Source organism: Strix uralensis, chromosome 27 (genome assembly GCF_047716275.1).
Source record: "Strix uralensis isolate ZFMK-TIS-50842 chromosome 27, bStrUra1, whole genome shotgun sequence".
Classification (NCBI taxonomy): domain Eukaryota; kingdom Metazoa; phylum Chordata; class Aves; order Strigiformes; family Strigidae; genus Strix; species Strix uralensis.
This window is the reverse complement of record NC_133998.1, coordinates 3,446,505-3,470,824: the sequence shown is the minus strand read 5'-3', so window position 1 is coordinate 3,470,824 and position 24,320 is coordinate 3,446,505. Positions and strand designations below refer to the sequence as shown.

Below are 24,320 nucleotides of genomic sequence, written 5' to 3'. Positions count from 1 at the left end.
ATTCCTGCCCATTCCTGAAACTTGGTGCCTCTGGGACAGCAATACTCCCCATCCCATTATGGGTTTCCAGCCTGTTTTGTGAGGCTGGCTAAGCATCTGCTGGTGATTAAGGGTTTTGTCATTTGGAAAGAGCTGACAATTACCTCTAATTATTCAAACTAGGTCAGGTTCTTCAGCACAAGTTTACGTGATGACTGTTGGCTGGAAATTAGACTTTCAAAACCCAGTGGTCACCAGAGAGCTGAATCCACCTCTCCTCTCTTCACATCCAGGAAAAAATTTCCTCCCATAAATAACAGGTCCTGGTCTCACAGGACTTGACCTGTGCGTGTCCCTGACCTCCTGAGCTGAGTTACCGACCATGCTTTTGTACGAACTCTTCGGGTGTTTTGGAGTTTATCAGCAGAATTACTGGTGAGCACAGGCAGCGGGACCCAACAGATGAACATAATACTAAATACCCCGCGAGGTTGCGCGAAGCGGGGCAGTCAGGGCAGTAGCGTTCTGCCCAATTTGCTGAATGACTGCATGTAGTGGGTCTGGCTGGGATGGCGTTAACTTTCCCCACAGCAGCCCTCATAGTGCTGCGCTTTGTTTTTGTAGCTGGAAGGATGCCGATAACACACCGGCGTTTGGGCTACTGCTGGGCAGGCTCACAGCATCAAGGCTGCCTCCCCAGCCCCCCCCCCACCTCAAGGGCCAGGAGGCTGGGGGTGGGCAAGAGGTTGGGAGGGGACATGGCCAGGACAGCTGACCCCAACTGACCAAAGAGATATTCCATACAATATGACATCATGCTCAGCAATAAAAGTTAAAAAAAAGGAGGAGGAGGGGGGGGGCATTTATTATTAAGGTGTTTATCTTCCAAAGCAACTGCTGTGTGTACTGAGGCCCTACTTCCCAGGCAGTGGCTGGACATTGCCTGAGGACGGCAAGTAGAGAATAAATTTTTGTTGTTTCCTTTGCTTCTTGGTTTTTCTTTATTAAACCGCCTTTATCTCATCCCACGAGTTTTTCATCTTATTTTCTTCCCCCTGTCCCACTGAGGAGAGGAGTGGTAAGTGGCTTGGTGGGCACCTGAGGCCAGCCAAGGTTAACCCATCACACTAGAGAAGCTGCAAACAGGTCAGTGTTCACCCTCTGAGCACAGGAAAATCCCAAAGAGAGTTTTTGCTGCACCCCTTCACTGGGTAGCATTTGTTACACGTCGTTTATCTGTAAGGGAGTCCTGAGTCCCAGCACTTCAGACATTTGTAAGTCTGAGATGACCACAAACCCCTTTGGGGATGAGTGTGTGTGCCATGCAGATGTGACTACAAGGGCTCTGCACTGGGACACAGGATGCTCCAGGCAGTTGGTTGCACAAAGGAGTGCTCTCTGTGCAGTGCTCTGTGTGTACGCACATCTTCACACGAAATTCAGTACCTGGGGTCTCAGGAGAAGCATCATCCATGAAACCAGCATTGTCTCCTAGGATAGCACGGACTGGGAAACCTCACACATTTGCCTGTGTGACTGGCTTACCTAGGCCTGGAAACCTGGAAACTTTAACAGATGTCTTTGACATCCAGGTAGATCCACCAAAGGACGTAGCACCACACTGACCCGGAGGAATGCTGGCACCCAAGAGAACTCCCTCTCACAAGCCCACGCTCCTGACCTGTGCGCAGCGCATGGAGGAGGTGGTGCCTCAGCGTCCTGTGCAGGACGAGCAGCCACGAACAGTGCCAGTAGGAAAAGGTAAGGAGCAGGGTATGTCCCAGCTCCGCACCTGCCACAGCACTTGAAATGAGCCGTAGTGTCACTGTCTGGGTCCCTTGGCATTGTTATACCTGGCAGTAGTGGCAGGTCCTGCAGTGCTAGTCCTACCTACCCTCCTTTGGCTGCACTATCCTGACTTCCTGGTATCAAAAACAAACCAGGGAACACTTCCACCCTGCCTGTCCTCTGCTTCAGGCACCACCCTCCAACTACCACCGTACAGAGCAGTAGCTGCAGCCCATGCCTGCAGCAGTTCCTTCCCAAGTGGGTCCCACGGGCTGTTTTGGTGCTGCAGGATTTGCCTGGCAGGTCGTGCCGACGCTGACTGCTCAGCTTCCCCTTGCTTTTGAGGCAGCCTCTTGATCTGAGGCATTCCTGCGGCGCTTGCTGAGTTACAAAAGAGGTGGTGTCCAAGGCAGTCTTGTCTTCAGAAGCTCTGTACACTGCTCTGGGAACTGCAGAACAGGTCTAGTTCTCCAGAACTAGGCAAGGGAGTGAAGGGAATTTCCAGGATGCTGGAGGAATTTCAAGGACTGTTTTCTCATCAAACTTTTCATGTCAAAATTCCCAACTTACTTGGAAATGTCCTTTGGGACCTCAGATGCAAGGTGAGAGCGTGAAGACTGCAGCTTTAAGCCCATGTGGACAAAGGATACGTCATTCCTTTTTCTCAGGAGCTCCTGGTATCTATTGTCCTGGACGGGCTCTGATTTCCCCCTGAGCTGGGAACTTCTCTTCAGGTGAGCAGCGACCATTTAACAGTTCTATTCATCAGTCCTACAGGGGCCTGGTCAAGCGGTGTGGCTGACCCCCCTCCTCCTGGGGCAAGAAGTCCTGCACAGCGGGATGAGGGCACGGATGCTAGGGACAGCACAGCAGTGTCACAGGAGAAAGGTGTTCCCTCAAAAAGCTATGAGCTTTTAGATGCTCCCAATGCTCAGTCAGGGCTCAACATGCCTGAAAAGGCTCCTCAGGAACCTCCTGCACAGCAGGAGACACTGCAAGGTGGAGAGAGTTGAGAACCTGAAGGACCACCTGGGGCACTGTCTGTGCCAGGCTCTCTCCTCTCCATTCTGTCACTGACCAAGGAAGCGGAGCGCTAAATGCCAGTGCTGAAGGCGAGGGAAACTAGTTAAGCCACTTCTAACATCTCTAATGTGTGTGATGTTGATTATCCTGCTTGACTGAAAAGCTTTTACTCCATCTTGCTTTCAGACATGAAAAATTTCTTCCCAGAAAGGGTATGGCCATCAACTGATCACAACACAGTCTCTGACTATCCCCTCCGAGAACTGTGGCAGCCCCACGGAAGTTCCTTATATACTTATTTCCCTCAAAAGTCAAGCCAGCGATGCCATTGGGCACGATGCAGGAACAGTCCAGCCCAGGTATCTCATATCCACATCCCAGGCAGTTTTTAGACAGGTTTTTGGCAGTGCTGACTACAGAGAGGATTCCTTTGAAGACAGGAGCAAGTCACACAGACCCCAACATGGAGCACAGCCCCAGTTAATGAGATAGTTAAAAAGGTACAAACACAACTGGAAAGTATGCTGCCCTGAAAGGCCAGTATATTCAAATTCCTTCTCCCTAATTACATGTGATTGCTTTTTGGCAAGCGCTCAACCTGCCAGAGCAGTGAGGTTTTACAAACATTCACATAGGCATTAGATCATTGTTTGAATGAGTTATTGGCAGCCCAAATCTGAAGTAAAAACATAGTTTAAAGAAGACCATATTGAACAGGGTGAAGCTGTCTGCTTTCATGTCTCCTGATTGTCTCTGGATACCCAAGATCCCCTCTAGTTTCATGTCACTCACATCACAACAGCATTCGTGGGTATGGATTTCATGCTTTTGTGTTGACACAGACTTCTCACTCGTGCAAACAACAGGCCATAGATGGATTCCTTCGCTTTATTGTAGAGTGGAAATGGTAGGTTTGAAACTTATGTGGTGTTTGGGGAGGATGTTGTGCACACCCAATACTTGAGATGGCTCAGAGCACAAGCTGCTACGGACAGTGACTATAAGCCCATGCTGACGTACACTGGTGATCTTCACTGATCTGATCTGCCCGTACACACTCACATTATACCAGTGGTATGACCACAGTAACACTTAAGTCTTCTCCATATTACTAAATATAACAATGCACGTGTATTCCAACATCACTCACCACTTCGAGAAGCATGATGGTGCCTTATGGGAAATATCACTGACAGCAAATGTCATTGTTGGGAGAACAGATTTCTCTTACATCAGGCCTTCCCACATCCAAACATTGCCACAGGTTCAGAACGAGGCCTTTCCCCTCTGTACTTTAATAGTCTTTTTGCTTTGCTCTAGTGAAATACGTCCCTGCCTCTGCTGGAATGAGGGATCAAAGTGTCTGAGCTCTGGAGCACTAGGTCACCCTCTAGCAAAACCTTTGAAAAAAGCAGGTGGTAACTCAGCCCCATGGCAAAGGATAAATGGGAACTAACGCAGAATCCACGGGTCCCTCAGGTCAGTACCAATGCCTTGAGAAAGCCACCTGAGGCAAGAGGATGGAGGACCCACAGCAGATCCAGTGGACCAGACTGAACGGGGTAAGCTGACATTGTACCAGAGCTGGCACCAGAAGAGCTTTGTAGCACAAGGCTTGGGCTCGAGCCTTTCTGTTTGCAACGTCCAGTCTGTCCCACTACCAGCGCAGGGAGTCCCTGCATTGCTCAGGAAGAATTAATGCCTGTTGTAGAGGTGAGTCTGTCCTCCACAACACTCAGGTGGTGCAGAGCTTGAGGAGAGCCTCTGGCAGCTTGGCTGGTGGATAAAAATACTCTGAGCTCTGGCAGCCGACCAGCCTGGAGTACTGCATGGTGCGGCTTCCACCCCAGGGGCCCTTGCAGGACACCCTTGCCTTACATGTGCTTCCTAAATTAGATCTCCTGAGACCAACGTTGGCTTTTTAAGAGGGAGGTGAGCTTGTTAGTAGCCAACGTTATCCATTAAATGGGAATCAGCAGCTTTTATTAGACTTCGAAGTGCTGTAAAAGGCAAAGAGGGAGGGTACAACATCATGAACCCACTCACCTCCCCAGTGGAGCCCCTTTGCCTGGCACAGAGGGGTTTTCACTCAGGCATTCTTGCAGGTTACTGTAATTGTTAAGTTGCCTAATGCTGCTAAGTTACAGCAAGGCCCAGACTAAACACAGGAGCCTTGTGAAGGTGCAAGAAGATAGAGACAAGGTTTGTAAAGGGTAGCTCCCCAGTGGGCCCCTTCTCCTGAGGCCAAAGAGAAAGAAAAACCCAAGCTGGAAAGGAACTATCTGAGGGCTGCCAAGCTCTCCACCCAGGAAAGTCAGGGTATGCAGGCTCCTTTCCTACCAAATCACAGTTTTTTTAGTTACACACTCCCTGTCTGACACCAGCTGGGTTGCTGGCATAAAAAACCCCAGCTAAATCACATTATGACATAGCAGCAAAAAAGCACACGCACTCTCACAGTGACCCTAGTGGATTCCCTTCACGCAGGTCCCTTCCACAACATGCTCAGAGACAACCTAGACCTGCTGGGAAAGGATCTCATGAAACTTTGGTCCGCAGTTTCATTGACTGAGGGCTGCTCTTGTAGTTGCGTATGTTCTCGTGTTCCCAGAGAGCTATACTGGTCCAGCTATGGAAATACAATAACCGAGCACACACCAACTGCCTCGGGTCGCTTGCCTTGTATTCCAAAAACTCAGCTTCCATAAAGAAATTAATAAAGTGGTGTATTTTGGTTACAGAGAAAACTGCAGAAATAGAATCTGAATGTAAATGATGGAGAAACATCTGTGAAAGTTTTGAGAGCTGCCAGGCAACAATAAAAAACTGCCCTGCCAAGGACATTTTTTAATCAGAATCCAAATTCAAAGATTTCTTATTAAGAAGGTATGAAGAGAAAACCAACAAAAACTACGCATGATGTTCAGATGACAGAAACCATCCTGTAAAAGCTCTCATGAATTTGCCATCACATTTTAGAAAAAAACGTGCCGTTTATGCCTTTTTAAACTGATTTTAGAAAGCAATGGCTTTATTAAGATCTAAATCAACAAAAAGCTTAAAGATCTTTTTTAATATTAACTATTTCCACTCCAGTGGAGGTATCACTTATGATCATCATGCTAAAGATACGGAAATTTCACAGCAAGGCTGATGTCCTCCCTAAGGTTGTACTCTGATGCAAGTGATAGGGCCAGGAAGAAAAATAATTGGACCTGGCTTTTAAGTATTAAGCAACTCTGCCTCCCTGAAATAAGTAATAATTTTTTTCTTGCTCAAACAGCAGAATTCACAAAATGCAAAGAAAAACAGGACGTGGAGTTTTGTCCCTGTATGTAGAATCAATTTTTGCCATTGCGAGACCTTGTAAACACACATTCCTATCCTACACACGTTACTGACCCATTAGTTGCTCTCAACTGCACAGACTTCCCATCCCAGAGACCCGATTTCACTCCGTACAGCACGGTACTAACTCAAAGGCTGTTTCGCTTATCCAGTTGCACCAGGAAAGCCCAGGTGTTCAGCCCGGCCAGTTTGGAGTCTCTTTTAGCGCGCTCTGGATCACCGAATGGACACACAATGGCCGATTGTCAGCGTGAGGCCAAAGGGAGCTGACACTTTCCCAGAGAAAAATGCCTTTGCTGTGTGTTTGGAAGGTTATACAGCTGTAAGTCAGACACAGAAGGAGCTGAAACCCTGGAGGGATTATTGCCTCAAACACACATGTGCTATGGAAGGAAGCTCTCCCGTGGACTGACATACCATTAACTCCTGCTGGTGGGAGCCCATTCCTATGGCTGGAAGTCCTTTACAGCCTCGAACTGCTGCTTGCTTGTCCTGCAGATAACTCTTGTCTCATCCCTGACCTAGTGACTTGGCCTGGCTTGTATTTATTTTCTTGTTTTATAAGAAACAGGCTCTTCTCTGAACTCATTATTGGTGGGAATAGCGGTGTGGTGCGAGGCTGAGACCCACGCTGCACAATATCAAATACTCGAGCGGGAGAACTGGGACTTTGTCCAACATGCCGTCTGTCTTCCTGGGAAAAATCTCGGCTCTACACGCTCCCAATCGTGCCATCAGCTGGAGCAAGATGGAACTTCACTGCACAAGATGAACAAGCCCTTCTCCCAAATGCCCTTTATGGACAGCAAGCACTGCCAAGCCCCGGGAAGGCTCTGGGTCTCTCTGAATGGCAGGACACTGCTCAGGCCCTTCCAAAGCCCAGTGAAGGTGCCAAGAAAATCTGGAAGGCAGCAGGACCCTGGCAAAGCCTGGTAAAAGCCCTGGTGCTCTCTGAAAGGCAGCAGGGCTCTGCCTGAGCGCTGGCAATGCCTGGCAAAGGACTTGGAGAACTCTGGAGAGATGCACGGCTCCTTGCGGGTCCTGGCAAAGCCCAGAGAAAGCCCCAGGGCTCTCTGGAGGGCAGGAGAGCCCTGCCCAGGCTTTGGCTACACACGGAAAAGGACCCAGGGAATTCTGAAGAGAAGCAGGGCTGCTTGCAAGTACCAGCCAAGCCCAGCAAAGGCCCTGGGGGTCTCTGATGGCCAGCAGGACCTCTTGAGCACCCTGGAAAAGGGCTGCGCTGGGGCAAGGATGAGGGTGCTTGTGGGGCTCTGTGCTTGCTCTGGCACCTCACCCTCACTGAGCCCCTCACCCCCGCCAGAGCCCAAGTCCAAAACAGAGAGCCACCACCTCGGGCTCCCACACAGAAATGGCCAGGACCAAAAGCTGCTGGTAGCCCTCACCTTCCTTTGCTCAGGGGAACAATGAGGAACTCCTGGTGGGATCTGAGCACAGCACAGATGCCATCACAGGGCAAGCGACATACTAGAGCCATCCTAGACAGCACAGGGGACAAAAACCGCTCCGGGGCACAAAAAAGACCTCAGGAGGGGTTGTGAGGGAAAAAGAGGGATCCGAAGGGTTAAAAGACGGCTGTGGAGCGCAAGGAAGAACTCGGGCCTTGTGATGGAAGGACCTGGGGGTGTTGATTGCCAGCCAGCTAAACATGAGCAGTGTGCCCAGGTGGCCAAGAAGGCCAATGGCATCCTGGCTTGTATCAGCCATAGCGTGGCCAGCAGGGACAGGGAAGGGATCTGACCCCTGTGCTCGGCACTGGTGAGGCTGCCCCTCGATGAGTGGGTTCAGTTTTGGGCCCCTCACTCCAAAAAGGCCATTGAATGACTCGAGCGTGTCCAGAGAAGGGCAACGGAGCTGGTGCAGGGTCTGGAGCACAGGTCTGATGGGGAGCGGCTGAGGGAACTGGGGGGGGTTTAGTGTGGAGAAGAGGAGGCTGAGGGGAGACCTCATGGCCCTCTACAACTCCCTGAAAGGAGGGTGCAGAGAGGGGGGAGTCGTCTCTTGAACCAAGTAGTAAGTGATAGGACAAGAGGCAATGGCCTCAAGCTGCGCCAGGGAAGGTTTAGACTAGATATTAGGAAGTATTTCTTTACAGAACGGGTAGTCAGGCGTTGGAATGGGCTGCCCAGGGAGGTGGTGGAGTCCCCATCCCTGGAGGGGTTGAAGAGTCGGGTTGACCCAGCGCTGAGGGATCTGGTGGAGTTGGGATCTGTCAGTGCTGGGTTAACGGTTGCACTGGATGATCTTCAAGGTCCCTTCCAACCTGGATGATTCTGTGATTCTATGGAAGGAAGGAAGTGCTGAAGGGGGCCAGAGGGACAAAAGGCAGCTTAGAGGAAAAACATGAGGGTTTTGGGTGGGAACCTGAGAGAATAAGAGGAGTTCAAAGAGAACCACGCCAAAGACTACGGCTCCTGCGATGGTGGGCAGTGCTCCGGGGCAGCCTGGCAGCCAGAGCCAGCCTCCAGCTCCGGCCTTCCCGGGACCCGCCCGGGCGCTGCCCTGCGCAGGCGGGAGCTGGCGGCGGCGGGCGCGGCGCAGTGCGCATGCGCCACACGGGGCCACGGCGCCAGGCCCAGAGCTCGCGAGAGCGGCCGCGCGCCCGGAGCCCGCCCTGCGCATGCGCACAACGCCGGCGGCCGCACCGCCTGTGTCAACAGCGCCCCCTGGTGGCCGCGCCATGACACACCGCGAGGGGGCGGCACCGGACCTTGCAGAGCCCCGGCGCTTGGGCCGGGCCTAGGCGGGGTCTGCAAGCTGCCCTGCCTTCCTCCAGGGAGGCCTTGGGCTTGGGCCAGGCTTAGCCAGGGTCTGCAAGCTGCCCTGCCTTCCTCCAGGGAGGCCTTGGGCTTGGGCCAGGCTTAGCCAGGGTCTGCAAGCTGCCCTGCCTTCCTCCAGGGAGGCCTTGGGCTTGGGCCGGGCTTAGCCAGGGTCTGCAAGCTGCCCTGCCTTCCTCCAGAGACCCGGGGCTTGGGCCGGGCCTAGGTGGGGTCTGCAAGCTGCCCTGCCTTTCTCCAGAGACCCAGGGCTTGGGCCAGGCCTAGGTGGGGTCTGCAAGCTGCCCTGCCTTTCTCCAGAGAGGCCTTGGGCTTGGGCCAGGCTTAGCCAGGGTCTGCAAGCTGCCCTGCCTTCCTCCAGAGAGGCACTGGGCTTGGGCCGGGCTTAGCCCAGGGCTTGCAAGCTGCCCTGCTGCCTTCAAAAGCCCTGAGGCCTAGGCTGGGCTTAGCCATGGTCCAAACAAGACCCATCTGCACTCCAGAGCTCCCCAGGGCCTCAGCCGGGCTTTGAAGGGGACCAGGCAGGGCCCTGCTGCCCCCCACAGTATCCCGGGGATTTTTTTGCCAGGGATTGTTTCTCTCCTCCTTTTCCCTCTCATTCCGCATTGTCTTCTCCTCTTCCTCCAAGACTTTCTCAGCTTTCAAGCTGCAAATGGTTCCATGCTCCACGGTTTTCTCAAGACCTAAGGAAAATGAAGGACAGCAACATCAAATTCAGCTCCTGCTATCCTGTCGCCACTTCCATAGCTCCAGGTGAACATTTCCCAATTTCACTCACACCACAGGGCAGACCCACACCCACGTCCTTTCATTCTCCCCCGGCTGATGCACGGCTGCTCCCTGCCCACAGACAGGCGAGACATTTTAGTGCTATGAACTGCCACGAAAAGGGAAGAGGCACCAAAAATCAGATGCTCCAACTCAGTCTTTGCTGGGACGCCTTTCCCAAGAGGTACGGGTAGACCCTGTACTTCCAGCGCTCAGCGGAGGCTGTAGCCCATGCGGGCTCAGAAAATTTCTCCTCAGAAAACACAGGAAACACTTCACCTTGAAAGTGAGCTCTGCCAGGCACTGGAGAAGCGGAAGATGGGAAGTCCCAAGTACACCTCATTCTGAGCAGCCTCCTTATGGGCATTTCTTCTCCTTAGAGATGTATTCACCACACCTTACAACTGAAAAAGAAGATAGATAAGTCCATAACACATCAAAACAAAAGAACAAAAAGCCCAATAAAAGTCCAAGTGATTTTCAGGCCATGTCAGCTCAGCGATGGTTATTTTTGCCTTTGGAAATCCAGTCCCTACTCTTCAAACAACCCCAAAATCACCCACAGCATCTCTTCCCTCTCCCTCGCCCCTTTTCTCCCGGTCTGTGCCACCTCTAACGGCTGCTGGCAGCAGCTCCCCTGCAGCGTTTGGAGGTGACACAATTCCCAAGCAAACTCCTCTCTTCCACCTCTGTCTCCTGCTGACCGGTACAGCCCCTCTTACCGCATGTTGAAGGGGGCCATGAGCCGCACCACATACTGTCGGTCCTTTGGGAGTTTGAGCTTTGGGATCTTAGCAGGATCGAAGTCCGGCGGGTAGTATTTCTACAGAGACAGAGCAGAGACGTGTGTGTGCTGGGCACGGAGTCACCCAGAGCAGCGTGAACAGTGCCTGGCAGGCTCCCGGCTGCCGTGTCAGCCGCAGGCAGCAGCTCCACGCAGCAGGAGCCAGCGTGCCCCTACTAGCCAGGTACGCTCTCAGGGGCCGAACAACTGGTCAACACTCCCTGCCCGACCCAGGCAGCGGTGTCCGCCTGTCTCCAAGCCCTGAGTCAAAGTCCCCCTCAGCCTTCCCATGATTTTAGGGCCTAACCCTCTTGCCCAGGCACCCCCAGTCCAGCCACCCCCCCTCCCAGTCTGGGACCCACGCTCAGTCTGAGACCCCCCCCACCCCCCACACCCCCCGCAATCCATCAGGGCCCCCCCAAAGGTCCCCACCTCAGCCTGGGGACCGCCCCCCAGCCGTCAGGAACGCCTCCAACCTGGGAAGCGCTGAACATCTCAGTCTGGGGACCCCTCCCCAGCGGTCAGGACCCCGCAACATCCCCGGCCTCTGTACCCCCCCCCCCCCCCCCCGAGACCAGGGTACCCCCCAGCTCACATCCAACCTCCGACATGGCCGCACACACCCTCAGCCCCGCGGCCACCCGCCACTTCCTGGAACTAGCCCCGCCCCCTCCGCCGCTCATTGGTGAGACGGGCCACCGCCCGGCGGATCCTCGTCTGCTATTGGCTGTCTCTGCCGTCCGTCAGCGAGCTGTGCCGTCACCAAGAGCCCGCCCGTCCGTGGCGACCCGAAAGGAGGGTCGGGGGGCGAGGGTCGGACCCCGGGGGGTCGCCCGAAGGTCGGGTCGGGTCGTGAAAGCCGGACCGGGCCCTGGAGGGAGGAAACCACCTCAAACTATGGAGAGGGACCTCGGGGACCGTACAGGCGCGGGGGGGCCCAGTGCGGGCCATGGCAGGGTCCCAGGGACCAGCCGAGGCCACACCAAGGCCTTGGGGGGGGCAAAGTGACCGGTCTGGACCCTCCTCAGGGACCAGTCCGGGCCATATGGACCAGTTGAGGTGATTGGGGCCGATCGGAGCCTGTGCCCTCCCCTCTGCCCATGGCCAGGGCCGGCCTGGCCCCGTCTGGCCTTACTGGCAGCAAAGGGCCCGTCCCTCAGCTGCTTCATGGAGAACGTGACAAGGACGGGACGGGGACCAGAGCCTCAAGCTGGTTTATTGCCCGTTTCTGGTGGGTCCCTCCAGCGCGGGTGGCTCCACGCTGCTGGGGGCATGGGGACAGAGCATGGCTGCGGCACGTGGGGTCCCTCGGTGGGACAGGGCAGGATGGGGAAGGGGACGCTGGCCCTGCTCTGCCTCTCACGGCTCCATCCAGGGCGTCCCCGAGGCCGGGAGGCTCCAAGCGCTGAACTCCCCGGAGTCTGTGAGGTCCTTGGCGGCCACCTGGATGTGGTGGAGGGTCCCGGGTTGCACACCCGTCAGGGTGTAAGATGTCTGCTCGTACGGCCCGATCTAGGGGTAGAGCAGGGTTAGGGGCACCCATGGGGTGGGGGGCCGGGACACAGCCTTGCTCGGGGATGCACCCCTCAGCTGTGCCTCCATTTACCCCATGTGGGAGGGTGGGGGAAGCAGCGGGGGGTGGGCAGTACCGTTTTGGTGACAGAGCCCTCCTCCTGGGCATAGCGGATGCGATACTTCAGCGGGAAGTACTCCGGGAAGGGCCAGGACCCCGGTGGGCTCCACTCCAGCAGCAGCTTCTTGGTCTCCCCAGGGATGGGTGAGACCCGCAGGTCCTCGGGGGGGTCCGGCTTTACTAAGGAAGCAGGGGGACAATGACGGTGTGAGGTGCTGGCTGGGAGATCCAGCACAGGGCTGCTGGGGATGGCAATAGCTTGTCCACCAGCCGCGTTCACCGAGCTGTGCAATCCGGGCTACAGAGGCAGCCTGAGACCCAGCAAATCATTGCACTGATGTTTCTGCATCCCAAGGAGGGGAGCAAACCGGAGGGGAAAGGCCCAAAAGGCTGGATTAGACCCAGGCCTGGGTTGTGGGAGGCGGGGGTTAAGTACGAGGGGTCTGCGGGGGGATCCAGGCTGGCCCCAGCAGCACTCACTGATGTTCTCCAGGAGGAAGGGCAGGACTCTGGAGGCAGCGCCCAGGGGATTCACGGCCGTCACGTTCACTACGTAGGGGGTGAGGGAGAACATCTGCACGTCCCCAAAGGAGCAGCTCCGTGGCCCCGTGCGGACACACTCACCCACCTCGGTGGCCCCCCACACGCCGTGCCTGGGGGGGTGAAGAGGGGGAGCTGGGCGAGGGGCAAACTGCCCTGCCTGCAGCGTCACGTGTGACGGAGGCACAGGGCAGGGGGCTTAGCCAGGGCTTGGGGCCCCCCACTGACCTGTATGTGGCCACGAAGTCAGTGTCCAGCAGCGGCTCGGGGGCCAGGACCCAGGAGCAGTTCACTGCCTGTGGGTAGCTGATGGCCCAGCACTCGATGACAGGCAGTGCAGGGGGATCTGGGGCAGGGGATGGTCATCACCCCACTGCTGGCTGCCCCAGGGGACCCCCAGCTGGCAGTGGGGGCCATGGGGGGGGGTCTGCGTCACTCACAGCCCAGTCGCAGGCAGATGGTGGCCCAGGTCTCGCCGGTGCCAGGGTGGTGGCAGCTGTAGTGGCCCTCGTGGGCCAGGCTGGCGTTGGGGAGGGCCAGCCCCGGTGCAGGGTACGTTCCCAGGACTGTCCCCTCCCGGTGCCACTCAGCCGACCCCCCCGCTGCAGCCGGGCACCGCAGCAGCACCTCGGTGCCCAGGGTGCCGTGCTGCAGGGCGCAGCGGCCTGTGGGACGTGGCAGTGGGCAGGGAGGGGGGTCAAGGGGACACGCCACAGCGGGGACAGGGAGTGGTAGGGGGTGACACTGGGGCAGGAAGGGTCTCTGCCTCCCTGGCCCCCCAACTTTGTTCCCAGCACCCCGGTGCCTGTCTCTCCCCAATGCCCCCCAGCCCCTGCACCTCTGTCCTCGGTCCCCTCATGTCCCCAGGTCCCCAGTGTCCCTGTTTCTCCATCATCAGTCCCCCCATGCCTCTGTCCTCAGTCCCCCCATGTCCCCAATCCCTCCCGTGTCCCTACATTTCCATCCTTAGATGCCCTGTAATTCTGTCCTCGGTCCCCTCAGTGTCCCCAGTCCCCTCGGTGCTCCTGTACCTCCATCCCTGCGCCCTCCATCTCCATCCCCAGCGCTCCCAGTATGCCCAGTCCTGCTGTCTCCAGTCCCCCCAGATCCCCCCAGACCTCCATTCCATGCCCCAGTCCCTCTATCCCTGGTCCCCCATGCCCCCCTTACTTCTGCCCCCAGCCCAACTGTCCCCAGCCCTCCCAGTCCCCCACACCTCATATCTCTGTCCCTAGCCCACCCGTCCCCCCAGTTCCCCCCATACCTCCATCCCAGCTGCCCCAATCCCTCCATCCCCAGTCCCGCATGCCCCCATACCTCTGTCCCCATCGTCCCCGTCCCCGGTGCTGCCCACCGTGCTGTTGTAGGGAAGAGTGCAGGCAGGTGCCACAAAAGCCACCACCCAAAGCCACTTCATGTCAGGGAGACTCAGCAGAGGTGCCCAGATCCAGGGACCTGGGGAGGGGCAGGCGGGACGGTCAAACCCCAGGGTAGGGGACAGCAGGGACACCACGGCCACAGGTCCCCGGGTGATCCAGGGACATCGCCCTAAAGCCGGGGGGTTCAAACCCGTCTCTGGGACACCCCACAGTGCCGTGCCTCGGTTTCCCCTCTGGCCTTGCCACACACCCTGGGGACAGGGATGGTTCCTCACCAGAACGGCCAGATCCTGCTGCCAGGAAGGAGGAGGGGACAGTGTGACCGTGTGTGACCGGGCTTTCCCACAGGGACCTGTGGCCACCCCTGCGGTCCCGTGCCCAGAATTGGGGTGTCGGGTCACTCTGACCTTGGCCAGGGAAGGAGCCAGCGCCCTCGGATGGCCACCACCTCCCAGGGCACCTGGGGAGGGACTGTCCCTCACAAAGACCCCCCCAAAACCCCGCCTGGGGGCTGAGCTGCGCTCCCCACTGTGACCAAACCCAGCACCACAGGGACAGATCCTGCCCTTGTCATCGCCCACCCTGGCTGCAAGGCTGGCTCAGCCCCACAGCAGGGACAGGCCTGGCCTTCCCAGGATCATGGACGAGGGGCCCCCCACGGTGTCCCCCAGCCAGGCATTGTGGGGCCACCCCCTAGCCCCCGACACCCCGCTGTGCCCCATGGGGCGCCCTGTCCCCCGTCACGCTCACCGCAGCAGGGCCAGGCATCTGGGAGCAGCAGCTCTGTCGCTGCCAGTGCGGGAAGCCGCAGCCCCGGCCGGCCTCAGCCCACTTCCTCGCGCAGGAAACGCCGTCCCCAGTGGGGACCCGCCGCCCAGCGCGGCTCCGCAGGGATCCCCACGCACGGGGCCTCTGCCCGCCCCAGACCCGCAGGAAAGCGGTTTTGGCTCTGGCCAAGAGGGTTTCAACCCTTCCCACGCCACCACCCCGCTTCCTTCACAGTCACTCGCTCCCATCTGGGGACATCGGGGTTGGAGGAGCTGATGGCACCAATCCCCTACTGTCCCCAGCTCCGCCAGCCTCCCCCACAGCCCCAGCACCCGTGTCCCCATGCCCGCCCTTGGCCCCTACCGAGATGAGCCGTCCCGTTAGCGTGAATATAAATACTTTATTGCTGCTGTGCTGGGGTGTGTGGGGCAGCAGGGGGGCTGGTGGGTGTGGGGGTGTGTGTGGCAGTGACAGGGTGCTGCTCAGAGAAGCAAAAGGGCACAGAGGGTATTATCACGGGCCTGGCCCCCCAGGCGTGTCACTGGCTGTGCCACCAACCCCTGCGGCACTGCCGTGCTGGCAGGGGCTCATCTGCCCTGCTCCTGCAGCCGCTGCATCCTCAGGATCTGGCACAGGAGTTTCTGCACGTCCTCATCCATGTGGCCCTGGGGTAGAGGGGACATTGGTGGGGACATCAGAGGGGACATTGGGGAGTCTCTGTGTGTGGGTTGGCACTTGGATCCAGCCCCTTGGCTGCCTCCCACATGCAGGTGGGCACCGAGGCGTGGCTGGCTGGTGCCCCAGTCTCCCATCCCGGTGTCCCCAATTCCCCCCCAGCCACGTCCCCATCTCACCTGCACTGCGTAGAGGAGGTGGCTCCGGTACAGCGTCACCACCTTGCTGTGCCGCTTTTCTGTCTCCTGCAAGAGAGGAGAGGGTTTGAGCATGGGGCTGGGGGCTTGTGGAAGCCCAGAGCCCACCAGGCGATGGCCACAAGATCCCCCAGTACCCACCACCAGCTTCTCCTCCAGCGCCCGGATCTTGGCCTGGAGCGCGGCAGTGTTGGGGGGTGACTGTGGTGGCCCCCGGGACTCAGGGAGGACATTCAGGGCTTCCTTCAGCCTGAAAACCTCCTTGGAGAGCTCAGTGATCTGCACGGCATACACAGGTTACAGGCACCGAGAGCCCCAACTCCCCAGGGTCCACCCCTGGCCATGCCCACGGCCACCCCGGTGGCCCCTGTGCCTGGCAGGGGCAGAGCTGGGGCTCTCCCACCCCCTCAGCCCCTGTTTTCAGTCTTGGATTGGGGAGGAAAAAAAGGGGAACAGGTGGGAGAATCTGCAGGGAGGGGGCTGTGTGTGGGCACTTCCGTGTGCAAGCGAGCATCTGTGTGTAGGTGCGTGCAAGCACGTGCGCTTGTGTGCAGCGCCCGGGCCACCATGTCCCCTCCCAGAAGCCCCCCCCGACACCTCGTCCCTGTCCCCTACCTTCCTGTCCCTCTCCCTGACCAGCCGGGCCGAGTCCTCGGCGTGACTGTGGAGCTCCCGCAGCTTCCGCGCCTCGTCCTGCGCCTCCGCCAGCTGCTTCTGCGCGGCAGCCAGACGCTCCTCCGCCGCCTGCCGCTCGCTCTTCATGAAGAGCGCCTGCCGCTGCACCCGGAACACCTCCTCGCACGTCTTCTCGTGCCGCCGCGACAGCTCGCCCAGCCGCTGGGCCAACGCCGACGCCTCGGCCTGCAGCCCCGCCTGCGCCGCCTCGTGCTCTTCCCGCGGCACGGCCTCCGCCAGCTCGGCCTCCAGCCGGGCGGCCTCGCGCCCCTTGGCCTCCACCGCCGCCTCCAGCCTCGCCGCCCGCTCCCGCAGCGCCCGCGCCTGCTCCTCCAGCGCCGCCATGGCCCGGGCGTGCTCCTCCCGCGGCACCCGGCCCTCCACCTCGGCCTGCGCCTGCCGCAGCCGCGCCAGGGCCTCCTCGTGCTCCCGCCGCCCCACCGGCCGGGCGGCCAGCTGCTCCCGCAAGGTGCCCAGCTCAGCCTCCCTGTGACCCAGCGTCTCCCGCAGCTGCTCCAGCTGGGCCGTCACCTCCTCCTGCTGCCGCACCAGCTCCGCCACCCGTCGCTCCAGCACCCCTGGCTGCGGCTCAGGGCCGCCCGCCGCTCGCCAGTCCCGCACCTTGGCCTCCAGCTCCCGCCGCAGGGCCTCCGCCTCCGCCTCCGCCCGGCTGCAGCGCTCCAGCAAGGCCTCCTTCTCCCTCAACGCCTCCTCCAGAGAGGCCCCCAGAGAGCCCGTCGCCTCCACCGCCTCCGCGCTGGCCTTCAAACGGGCCTGCAGCTCCTTCACCCGCCGCTCTCGCTCCTCCAACGCCGCCTGCGCTTGCCGCAGGGCTGCCCGGGCCTCCGCCAGCGCTGGGCCTTGCTCCGAGGCACCGCTCTGCCCCTCCGGTTGCCCACCGGCCTCGTCCCTCGCACCCGTACCCCGCGGCGGCTCCAAGCGCTGCGCCCGCAACTGCTCCAGCTCGCGTTGGAGGGCGTTGTATCGGCTGGCGGGCACGAAGTCTCCCGGGGTGGACGAGCTGCTTTCATCCTGCTCGTAGTTCTCCAGCACCTGCCGAGGAGACGGTGACATCCTCGGGGGCCAGGGGACAGGCAGGGAGGGACAGACAGACAGACAGACAGGGACTTGCCTGTATTTTCTCCCTCAGCTCCTTGTTCTGAACGGTGAGGGACTGCACCTGCCCCTGCAGCGTGGCCAGCAGCTCCTCGGCCGAGGGGCTCAGCGTCTTCTTGGAGAGCAGCAGCTCCGCCCCTGCGGGGTGCAGGGACTCTGGTGCCGTGCCCCCACTCCCCGCCGGGGGGTCCCACCTCCCTGAGGGCTGCGCAGTCCCACAGCGGCCTCGGGAGGTGAGCAGGGCCCTACCTGGGAACGCCAGTGGGTCTCCCTCCTCGTCCTGCAGCGTCTCGATGTCATAGCTCGTGTTTTCCTTCTCGTTCTGGGGGTGCAGAGTGGCAGGGGTCAGCCCCCCGCGCACCCCAGCCCCTGGCACTGCCAGCTGCTACCTGCACCTACCTCCAGCGAGGACAAGCGGCTCCGCAGAGCCTCCACCTCCTTGCCCAGCCGCTCCTTCTCACCATCGCGTGCCGCCAGCCGCTTCTCCAGCTCCTGGATCTGTGGGGCAGGACACGGGCGTGGGGTCCCTTTTGCTCCCAGCAGAGTCCCGACAGCATCCCCAGCACTGGGATCCCTCAGCGAGTCAAGGCCACCCCTGACCTCTTTGCTGGCCTCACCTGCTTCTCCATGGAGCGCAGGGAGCCCTCGTCCAGCTCTGCCCGCTAGCAGGACATTGAGAGAAAAGAGGGAGGGATAAATGCTGTCCCCATCCCGCCCGTCCCCTCCGCTCCCGAGGGACGCAGTGGCATCTCCCCGGTGACCCTGCGGCTCGCTGGTACCTCCCGCCTCTGCTTCTCCTGCTGCTCCAAGCCCCGGATCTTCTGCAAGAACTGGGCCCGCTCCTGCCGCAGCCGCACAATCTCCTCGTAGGCGTCCCGGTCCTCCTGCAGCCCCAAACCTCAGCGCTGGGCACTGCCGGCCCCCTGCCCGCTGCCAGCCCCCTCCCGCCCACCCTCACCAGGGGGGCTGTGGCAGGCTGAGCCCAGCCAGGCTCAGTGGCCACTCTCCAGGCACCACGTGCCCCCTCGGGCGAGCCACGCTCTGGGGCATGCAGGGCGCTTTTGGACACCAGAGAGAGAAGGGACGGCTCTGGCAGGGCATGGACCCCTCCAGCGCCAGCACAGCCCCCCGGGCGAGGGGTGTTTTGGGCCCGTGGGGTGGATAGAAGGGGCTCGGGGCCTGGGGTGCTGCAGACACCCCAGGAGTGGGGATGAAGCCTCGGGTGCAGCTCAGGCCAGCCCATGAGCATCCCCGCCACTGCCGGGGCAGGTGAAGCTGGAAAAGTTTCCCTGAGTTGGCCACGGTTTGGCTACCAACGGGGTGCAGATGGGGAGCTAAGGGGGACCCCTCGCTCACCTGGCTGGGGGTGCCCAGGGGAGGCAGAGGGGCCTTCCTCTTCCTCGGGGTGCCGCTCTTCTCCCTGATAGACGACTGGCTGGGTGAAGACGTCTGTAGAGACACCAGGGCAGAGGGTATATAAACATATAAACACATACAAACTGGCCTCCCTCCTTCCTGACCTTCACCTTGGAGGGTCCCAGGGCTCCCAGGGACTCCCCACCAGGGGCTGGGGCCAGGCCAACCCTGATGAGAGGTGGGCAGCCAGGCAGGCCCTTACCTGGGACGTCTGCTCAGTTGACTCCTCTTCTGTGGGGCAGAGCGGGAGAAAAGAGAAATTGGGGAGGTTTAGGGGGTCGTAGGGGTGAGCACAGCAGGCAGAGCCCGTGTGGGTGCAGAGGCACCTCTGAACGTGCTCATACAGGGGTGGGCACTTGGTGGGGCAGAAACACACACGTGTGCACGGGGGGCACATGCAAGGGGCACACACACAGACAGAGAACTACATGGGTGTGTAACTGCAGGGATGCACACACGTGTGCAGACACGGGAGACACGTGCACACAGACATGCACACACAGACACACGTGCACACCGTCTGATGCACACACTTATGACCCGTGCTTGAAAACACACGTGAACATGTGTGTGCAAGCATGTGCAGACACTGAGACGGGCAGCTGAGGCTCAGCACCACCCCGCAGCCCTCGGCTGGTGACAGCACAGGCAAAGGCATGGGAAAAGGGGGTGTGTGCCCCCCAGGCATGCTCAGCCTCCCCCAGCCCTGCCCCAAAGCACCCTGCGGGGTGAAAACACCCTCGTGGGTCCATCCCCTGCAGACAAGGAGCACTGGGGCAGCACGGCTGCCTTACCACTGGCCCAGGACCGGCGCTGAGCAGCCTCCTGCAGGAAGTGCTGGATGAGAGCGTTGCCCGTGGCCAGGCTGTAGTGTGCGGCGTCGTGACCTGTGGAGTCCACCACGACCACCCGGGCACCGGCATTGACGAGCACCTCCACCGTCTCCACGCTGCCATTCTCACAGGCCAGCATCAAGGCTGTCCTGAGCGGAGCGGTGACAGCAGAGGTGAGAGGGCCCATTCTCTCTGTCTCCCGGTCTGCCCCCAGTCCCCACCAGTGCAGACTCACCTCCCCTGCAGGTCCCGGCTGTTGACAGCCGCGCCGCGGTGCAGCAGGTACCGGCACAGCTCCGAGTGGCTCATCTTGGCAGCAAGGATCAGCGGCGTGGAGCCATCCTGGGCAGGGTCAGGTTGGGTGGGGATGTGCAGACGAGCCTCGGATCTCCCCACGAGGCATTCCGTTCCCGTTATCTCCCAGATTCCCACCCACGGTGTGTTTTCACCCCAGGTACTGCCAGCCCAGAAGCTGCTTCATTTCAGAGGCAGCCCCAGCCTGGGTCCTTGCTGTGCTGCACAGCATGGCAGGGCGAGGAGCAGAGGGATCTCACCTTGTCCTTGATGTTCAAGGGAGCCTTGAAATCACAGAGGATCTCTGAGCATGAGATGCAGCCGCTGACCGCTGGGGAGAAGGACAGAGGCTGAGCGCTCTGCCTCCCACAGGGACATGAGCAGGACGGGGCTGGCACTGTCCCCACTCACCTGCGTGGTGCAGCGCTGTTCGGCCGCTGCCGTCGGCCACATCCACAGGGCAGGAGGCCTGAGGGAGAGAGTCTGGGTTACAGGACAGGGGACAGACAGACTGCTCGAGTGGACATGGCTCCTTGGCATGGTGGAGGGCTGAGAGGATGCTGGGCTGAGCCGGGAACCACCACGCCAACCAACGCCACTGGTGAGGGAAGGGAGTTCAAGGACAGAGGACACCGCGCTGGCACAGCACCCTCCCTCCCTCGCAGCACAGCCCTCCCAGCCCCGGTACCTGCAGCAGCTTGCTGACGCACTGTGGGTGACCATGCTTGGACGCCAGGTGCAGGGCAGTGTAACCTGAGGAGAGGGACAGACGGACAGGTCAGAGAACAGACAGTGGGTCTGTGGCAGAGGGGACCAGCTGGGTGACAGACAGACGGATGGGCACACAAGAGGATCTGCTGGACTGGGGCTGAATAGGAAGGGGACATCCCCAGAGCACCATCAGTAGTGCTTGAGTCCCCGTAGGACGCTGGGACAATTTACAGCCCCCACAGGTGTGGCCATCCCCTCTGTCCCCTCAGCCTCAACACTGGGGAGCGCCCGTGGCCCCGGCTGGTCCATGGCATTAGCCGGGGGCGCATGGTGGCCATGCCCTCACCCGAGCTGTCCTTGGTCATGGCATCCACACCGTGAGCCAGCATGGCTTCCAGGCAGTCCACGTTCCCCCGCATAGCAGCCAGGTGGAACCTGCAGCAAGACCAGGGGCTGTTGGACTCACGTCCCTGGCTCCCAGCCTTGTCCCCAGCCCCGCGTGTCCCAGGGACGTGGGTCAGCGCTTACGCAGATTTGCCCTCCGAGTCCAGCTTGGTGGGGACCAGGCCCTTGCGGACGAGGAGAGATGTCACCTTCCCAGCATCGTTGTAGTCCACAGCTTGCAAGAGCTTCTCATCGTTCTTGGTCCAGTCCTGGCTCTGCAATGAAGCCAAGAGGAGGCTGTGACGGGTGTGCTGTCCCCAGGGACGGGCAGGGTGCTGGCTGGGCTTGGGTGCCTGTCTTCGTCCCCGTCCCTGCTATCTTCTACCCATCCCTATCCCCTGGGGTGGCCATATCTGTGCCAACCCCTTTCCTGGGTGCTGTGGTGTCTGGCCCCGAGGTAGGGAGGGTTTAGCTGGGACAGCTGACTGGGATCAGGATCTCCTTCAGCCCCCTGCCCCAGTTTGCAGTTCACAGACCAGGAGCTGCCCCAGTTTAGCTGTGGATGGGCCGGGCTGTGACCAGCCAGGATTTGGGAGCAAGCCAACACTGCCTGGTTGTCCCTGCCCCAGGGTTTGCCCCCGCCATCCCCAAAACCCCATTGCTAAACACCCGCCTCAGCCCCACCCCTGCCCAGTTCTCCCCACTGTTCCCAGCCCTGCTTTGAAGGGACCAAGCCAGGACGAGCACAGCTGGCAGTGAGAGCAGTCCCCCTGGGATGGCTCCAGCCATCCAGACCCAACGCTGTCCCCACCCCTGCGCAGGACTGGGGCTGGATGGGGACTTGCTGACCCAGTGGTCCTGCGCATCCCCATCCCGCGGGAGCGACACGCAGCGGGACAGGACCAGCACGGGAAGCCCTGGGTTCACCCCGCAGCCCGTGACGACAAACCGGAGCTCGCTGCGGCCGCGGCGGCAGGAAATGGATGTCACCTTTTGGGAGCTGCTTGCATCCTGCCCCTCGCCAGCCTGGTGCCCGGTGCCAGGCACAGCACCTGTGCCGCTATGCCCGCCGGGTGACCCTACAAGCCCCTCCAGCCCTGTGGGGCCAGGGGACCCCATCCAGGGGTGGGGAATAAACCAGTCTCCCAGGGTTACTGGGCAAAACTGGGAGGGTGGTGCCTGCTCCCCCCCCCCCCCCCCCCCCCCGCCTCTTGTCATGCAAGGACAAAGCAGGTTGGAGAGGACGCAGCCGAGCGCCGGGATGGTGATGGGGAAGGAGGGGGTCCAGGTGGGGTGGGGGTGACACGGCTTACCCCGGAGGACGTGACCAAAGGGCAGTGGAGATGGAGGACAGGGACGTACCGCGAAGGAGGCAGCGGCACAGAGGCAGATCTGCTTCATGGTGTTGAGGAGGAGGCGGCGGGCAGCCATGCACCCCTTGCCCCCCGCCTGGGCGAGGGCAGGCTGGGGCTCCAGGCCGTGGACCCCAGACCCCAGCTCGGTCCAGCATCGCTGCCCGGGCGGGGGCCGGGTCCTGCCGCAGTGGGAGCCGGGATCCGCCTCCCTCCATCCCTCCGTCCCTCCTTCTTTCCCTCCTTCCCTCCCTCCTCAGCATCCAGAACTCCAGGCACCCCCCGCATCCCTGCCACGGAGCAGGTACCAAGGTCCCAGTCAGGGATCAGCCTGGGTGCTGGTGTCCCAGATCAAGTGGCTGGGGCGGGGGATGGCTTTCCCACCCCATGCTCAAGGTGAGGCAGCAATGCACCCCCAAACCAAGGGCGTGAGCATCCTCCTGCCACCCAGATCCTGCTCCCTGAGGAGGGGGACATGGGACCCCCTGCCCTGCCCTGGGGGGCACAGCCTTACCTCCCCCCACAGCCCTGGGGCCAAGGGAGGGGCAGGACCCCCTGCCTGCATCTCAGGGGCTTGGCAAACTCCCCTCAGGGAGGGAACCCCAAAATGCAAAGGGTCCCTGGCCAGCTGTCCTCGAAGAGCTGTGGGGGTGGCAGGACAGCAGAAGCCTCTCACGCCTCCCCACTCAGAGAAGCGTGGGGAAACTGAGGCACAGAGCACCCCAAGCAGGGCAGTGCACAGACTCCACGTGGGGGGCTTCAACCTCTGTCCACGTGTCCCCAGTGCACATGGCAGCACTGGGGACAGCACTGCCACCCTCTTCCCAGTGTGGAGGACGGTGAGAGCCTGTGGCCCTGTGCCAGGCTGGTGCTGAATAATTGAGGAGCATTGACATGCTGGTTCCACTGGCTGTGGCAGCTGGAAAGCTGGCAGCCATCCCTAGGAAGGGGACAGGGAGGGGACCTGGGACCCGCTTGTCTCTCCCTGCTGCTGCATTTTTCCTTTGCTCTGCCCCACTCCCAGCAATGGCCCTGGGAGCACCCTTGGGTGCACCGGGAGCTCAATCCCACCAGCCAGGGTGGCAGCGCTGACCTCCATGGGGCTGCTGTCCCCATCGTGAGCAGCCACCCCACGTCCCAGGGCAGGTCTCCATGTCCCTGTGACATTGGGGACATCCTGGGGAAGATCCCCGTGTCCTCACATCCCTGTGAAACACGGGACATCCTGGAGAAGATCCCCGTGTCATCACACTCCTGTGAAACTTGGGACATCCCAGGGCAGGTCCCCATGTCCCCATGGACATCCCAGGGCAGGTCCCCGTGTCCCCATGTCCCTGGGGATGGCACTCACGTCTGCCTTCTTGAACTTGGCCTTCAGGCTCTTCATGGCGGCTCCAGCCTCAGCCCTGTGGCACCTGGACAGGGGACAGCCGTGCTCAAAGGTCTCTCCCCCACCGATGTCAGCTCAGCCACCCCCAGAGCTGCTGCTCCCAGAGCCCCGTCCTCGCCTGCCGTCTGCCCACCAGCCGTCAGCGCCCGGAGAGGGGGGGACCAGACGCGAGGGAGTTGGGTTACGGCCCGGCTGCGGTTACAGCTGGCAGCGCTGGGCAGCCGGGGGGGCTCTGGGGGAACAAGCCCCGTTTGGAGAGGGGATCTGCTTGCACCCCCGAAATGCCCAGGGACAGGGAGGCGAGGGGACATGGCCCGGGGGGCCCAGGCCTGGGGGGTCTGATGGCAGCAAGGTCGGGCTCCTTGGCCCTCTTGGAATGTGGGGCTGCGGGTAGTGTGGGGCACGGCTGGGCCTGACCAGCCGACACCCCCTGCCCTACTTGTCCCCCTCCTCCGCCTTATCGCAGCCCTGG

At 60.3% G+C, this 24,320-nt stretch overlaps 2 protein-coding genes and 1 long non-coding RNA gene across 8 annotated transcripts; all 3 read right to left on the bottom strand.

The window, feature by feature from the left end:
* Nucleotides 1-8,230: 8,230 nt before the first annotated feature.
* On the bottom strand, nucleotides 8,231-11,129 carry LOC141935333 (uncharacterized). Of its 3 annotated transcripts, none has more exons than XR_012626542.1 (4): nucleotides 11,081-11,129; nucleotides 10,424-10,524; nucleotides 9,981-10,105; nucleotides 8,231-9,616 (listed from the first exon to the last, which is right to left on the bottom strand). It is a non-coding gene; the product is annotated as an uncharacterized LOC141935333 (long non-coding RNA). The 3 variants fall into 3 exon arrangements; XR_012626544.1 differs by having other exon boundaries at nucleotides 11,088-11,119; XR_012626543.1 differs by lacking the exon at nucleotides 11,081-11,129 and adding an exon at nucleotides 10,918-11,023.
* Nucleotides 11,130-11,683: 554 nt separating this feature from the next.
* EBI3 (Epstein-Barr virus induced 3) lies at nucleotides 11,684-14,840 on the bottom strand. The gene is made up of 7 exons (XM_074851565.1): nucleotides 14,788-14,840; nucleotides 13,976-14,113; nucleotides 13,099-13,323; nucleotides 12,887-13,004; nucleotides 12,599-12,771; nucleotides 12,135-12,298; nucleotides 11,684-11,997 (listed from the first exon to the last, which is right to left on the bottom strand). The coding sequence occupies exons 2-7, from the start codon at nucleotides 14,073-14,075 to the stop codon at nucleotides 11,845-11,847; spliced, it is 933 nt and encodes a 310-aa protein (XP_074707666.1). The 5' UTR covers nucleotides 14,076-14,113; nucleotides 14,788-14,840; the 3' UTR covers nucleotides 11,684-11,844.
* A 345-nt stretch (nucleotides 14,841-15,185) lies between these two features.
* ANKRD24 (ankyrin repeat domain 24) lies at nucleotides 15,186-23,863 on the bottom strand. Of its 4 annotated transcripts, XM_074851583.1 has the most exons (20): nucleotides 22,469-23,707; nucleotides 21,251-21,381; nucleotides 21,069-21,157; nucleotides 20,700-20,764; nucleotides 20,423-20,480; nucleotides 20,272-20,342; nucleotides 19,953-20,059; nucleotides 19,679-19,866; nucleotides 19,087-19,115; nucleotides 18,825-18,917; nucleotides 18,248-18,352; nucleotides 18,086-18,130; nucleotides 17,868-17,966; nucleotides 17,718-17,790; nucleotides 17,485-17,606; nucleotides 16,974-17,405; nucleotides 16,293-16,454; nucleotides 15,819-15,956; nucleotides 15,660-15,725; nucleotides 15,186-15,470 (listed from the first exon to the last, which is right to left on the bottom strand). In XM_074851583.1, the coding sequence occupies exons 1-20, from the start codon at nucleotides 22,535-22,537 to the stop codon at nucleotides 15,393-15,395; spliced, it is 2,220 nt and encodes a 739-aa protein (XP_074707684.1). In that variant the 5' UTR covers nucleotides 22,538-23,707; the 3' UTR covers nucleotides 15,186-15,392. The 4 variants fall into 4 exon arrangements, with proteins under 4 accessions (XP_074707684.1, XP_074707683.1, XP_074707681.1 ...); XM_074851582.1 differs by lacking the exon at nucleotides 22,469-23,707 and adding an exon at nucleotides 23,810-23,863 and having other exon boundaries at nucleotides 16,293-17,405; XM_074851580.1 differs by having other exon boundaries at nucleotides 16,293-17,405.
* Nucleotides 23,864-24,320: the final 457 nt, after the last annotated feature.

Excerpts from the sequence above, each read along its gene's own strand:
- EBI3 (XM_074851565.1), bottom strand. The coding sequence starts at position 14,075 with ATGAAGTGGCTTTGGGTGGTGGCTTTTGTGGCACCTGCCTGCACTCTT. Across the intron at positions 13,005-13,098 it reads CATCTGCCTGCGACTGGGCT|ATCCCCCTGCACTGCCTGTC; the intron begins GTGAGTGACGCA and ends CCCCTGCCCCAG. Across the intron at positions 11,998-12,134 it reads AGGGCTCTGTCACCAAAACG|ATCGGGCCGTACGAGCAGAC; the intron begins GTACTGCCCACC and ends CTCTACCCCTAG.
- ANKRD24 (XM_074851580.1), bottom strand. The coding sequence starts at position 22,537 with ATGGCTGCCCGCCGCCTCCTCCTCAACACCATGAAGCAGATCTGCCTC. Across the intron at positions 18,918-19,086 it reads CAACTGAGCAGACGTCCCAG|ACGTCTTCACCCAGCCAGTC; the intron begins GTAAGGGCCTGC and ends GTGTCTCTACAG. Across the intron at positions 17,967-18,085 it reads TGCGCTCCATGGAGAAGCAG|ATCCAGGAGCTGGAGAAGCG; the intron begins GTGAGGCCAGCA and ends CCTGCCCCACAG.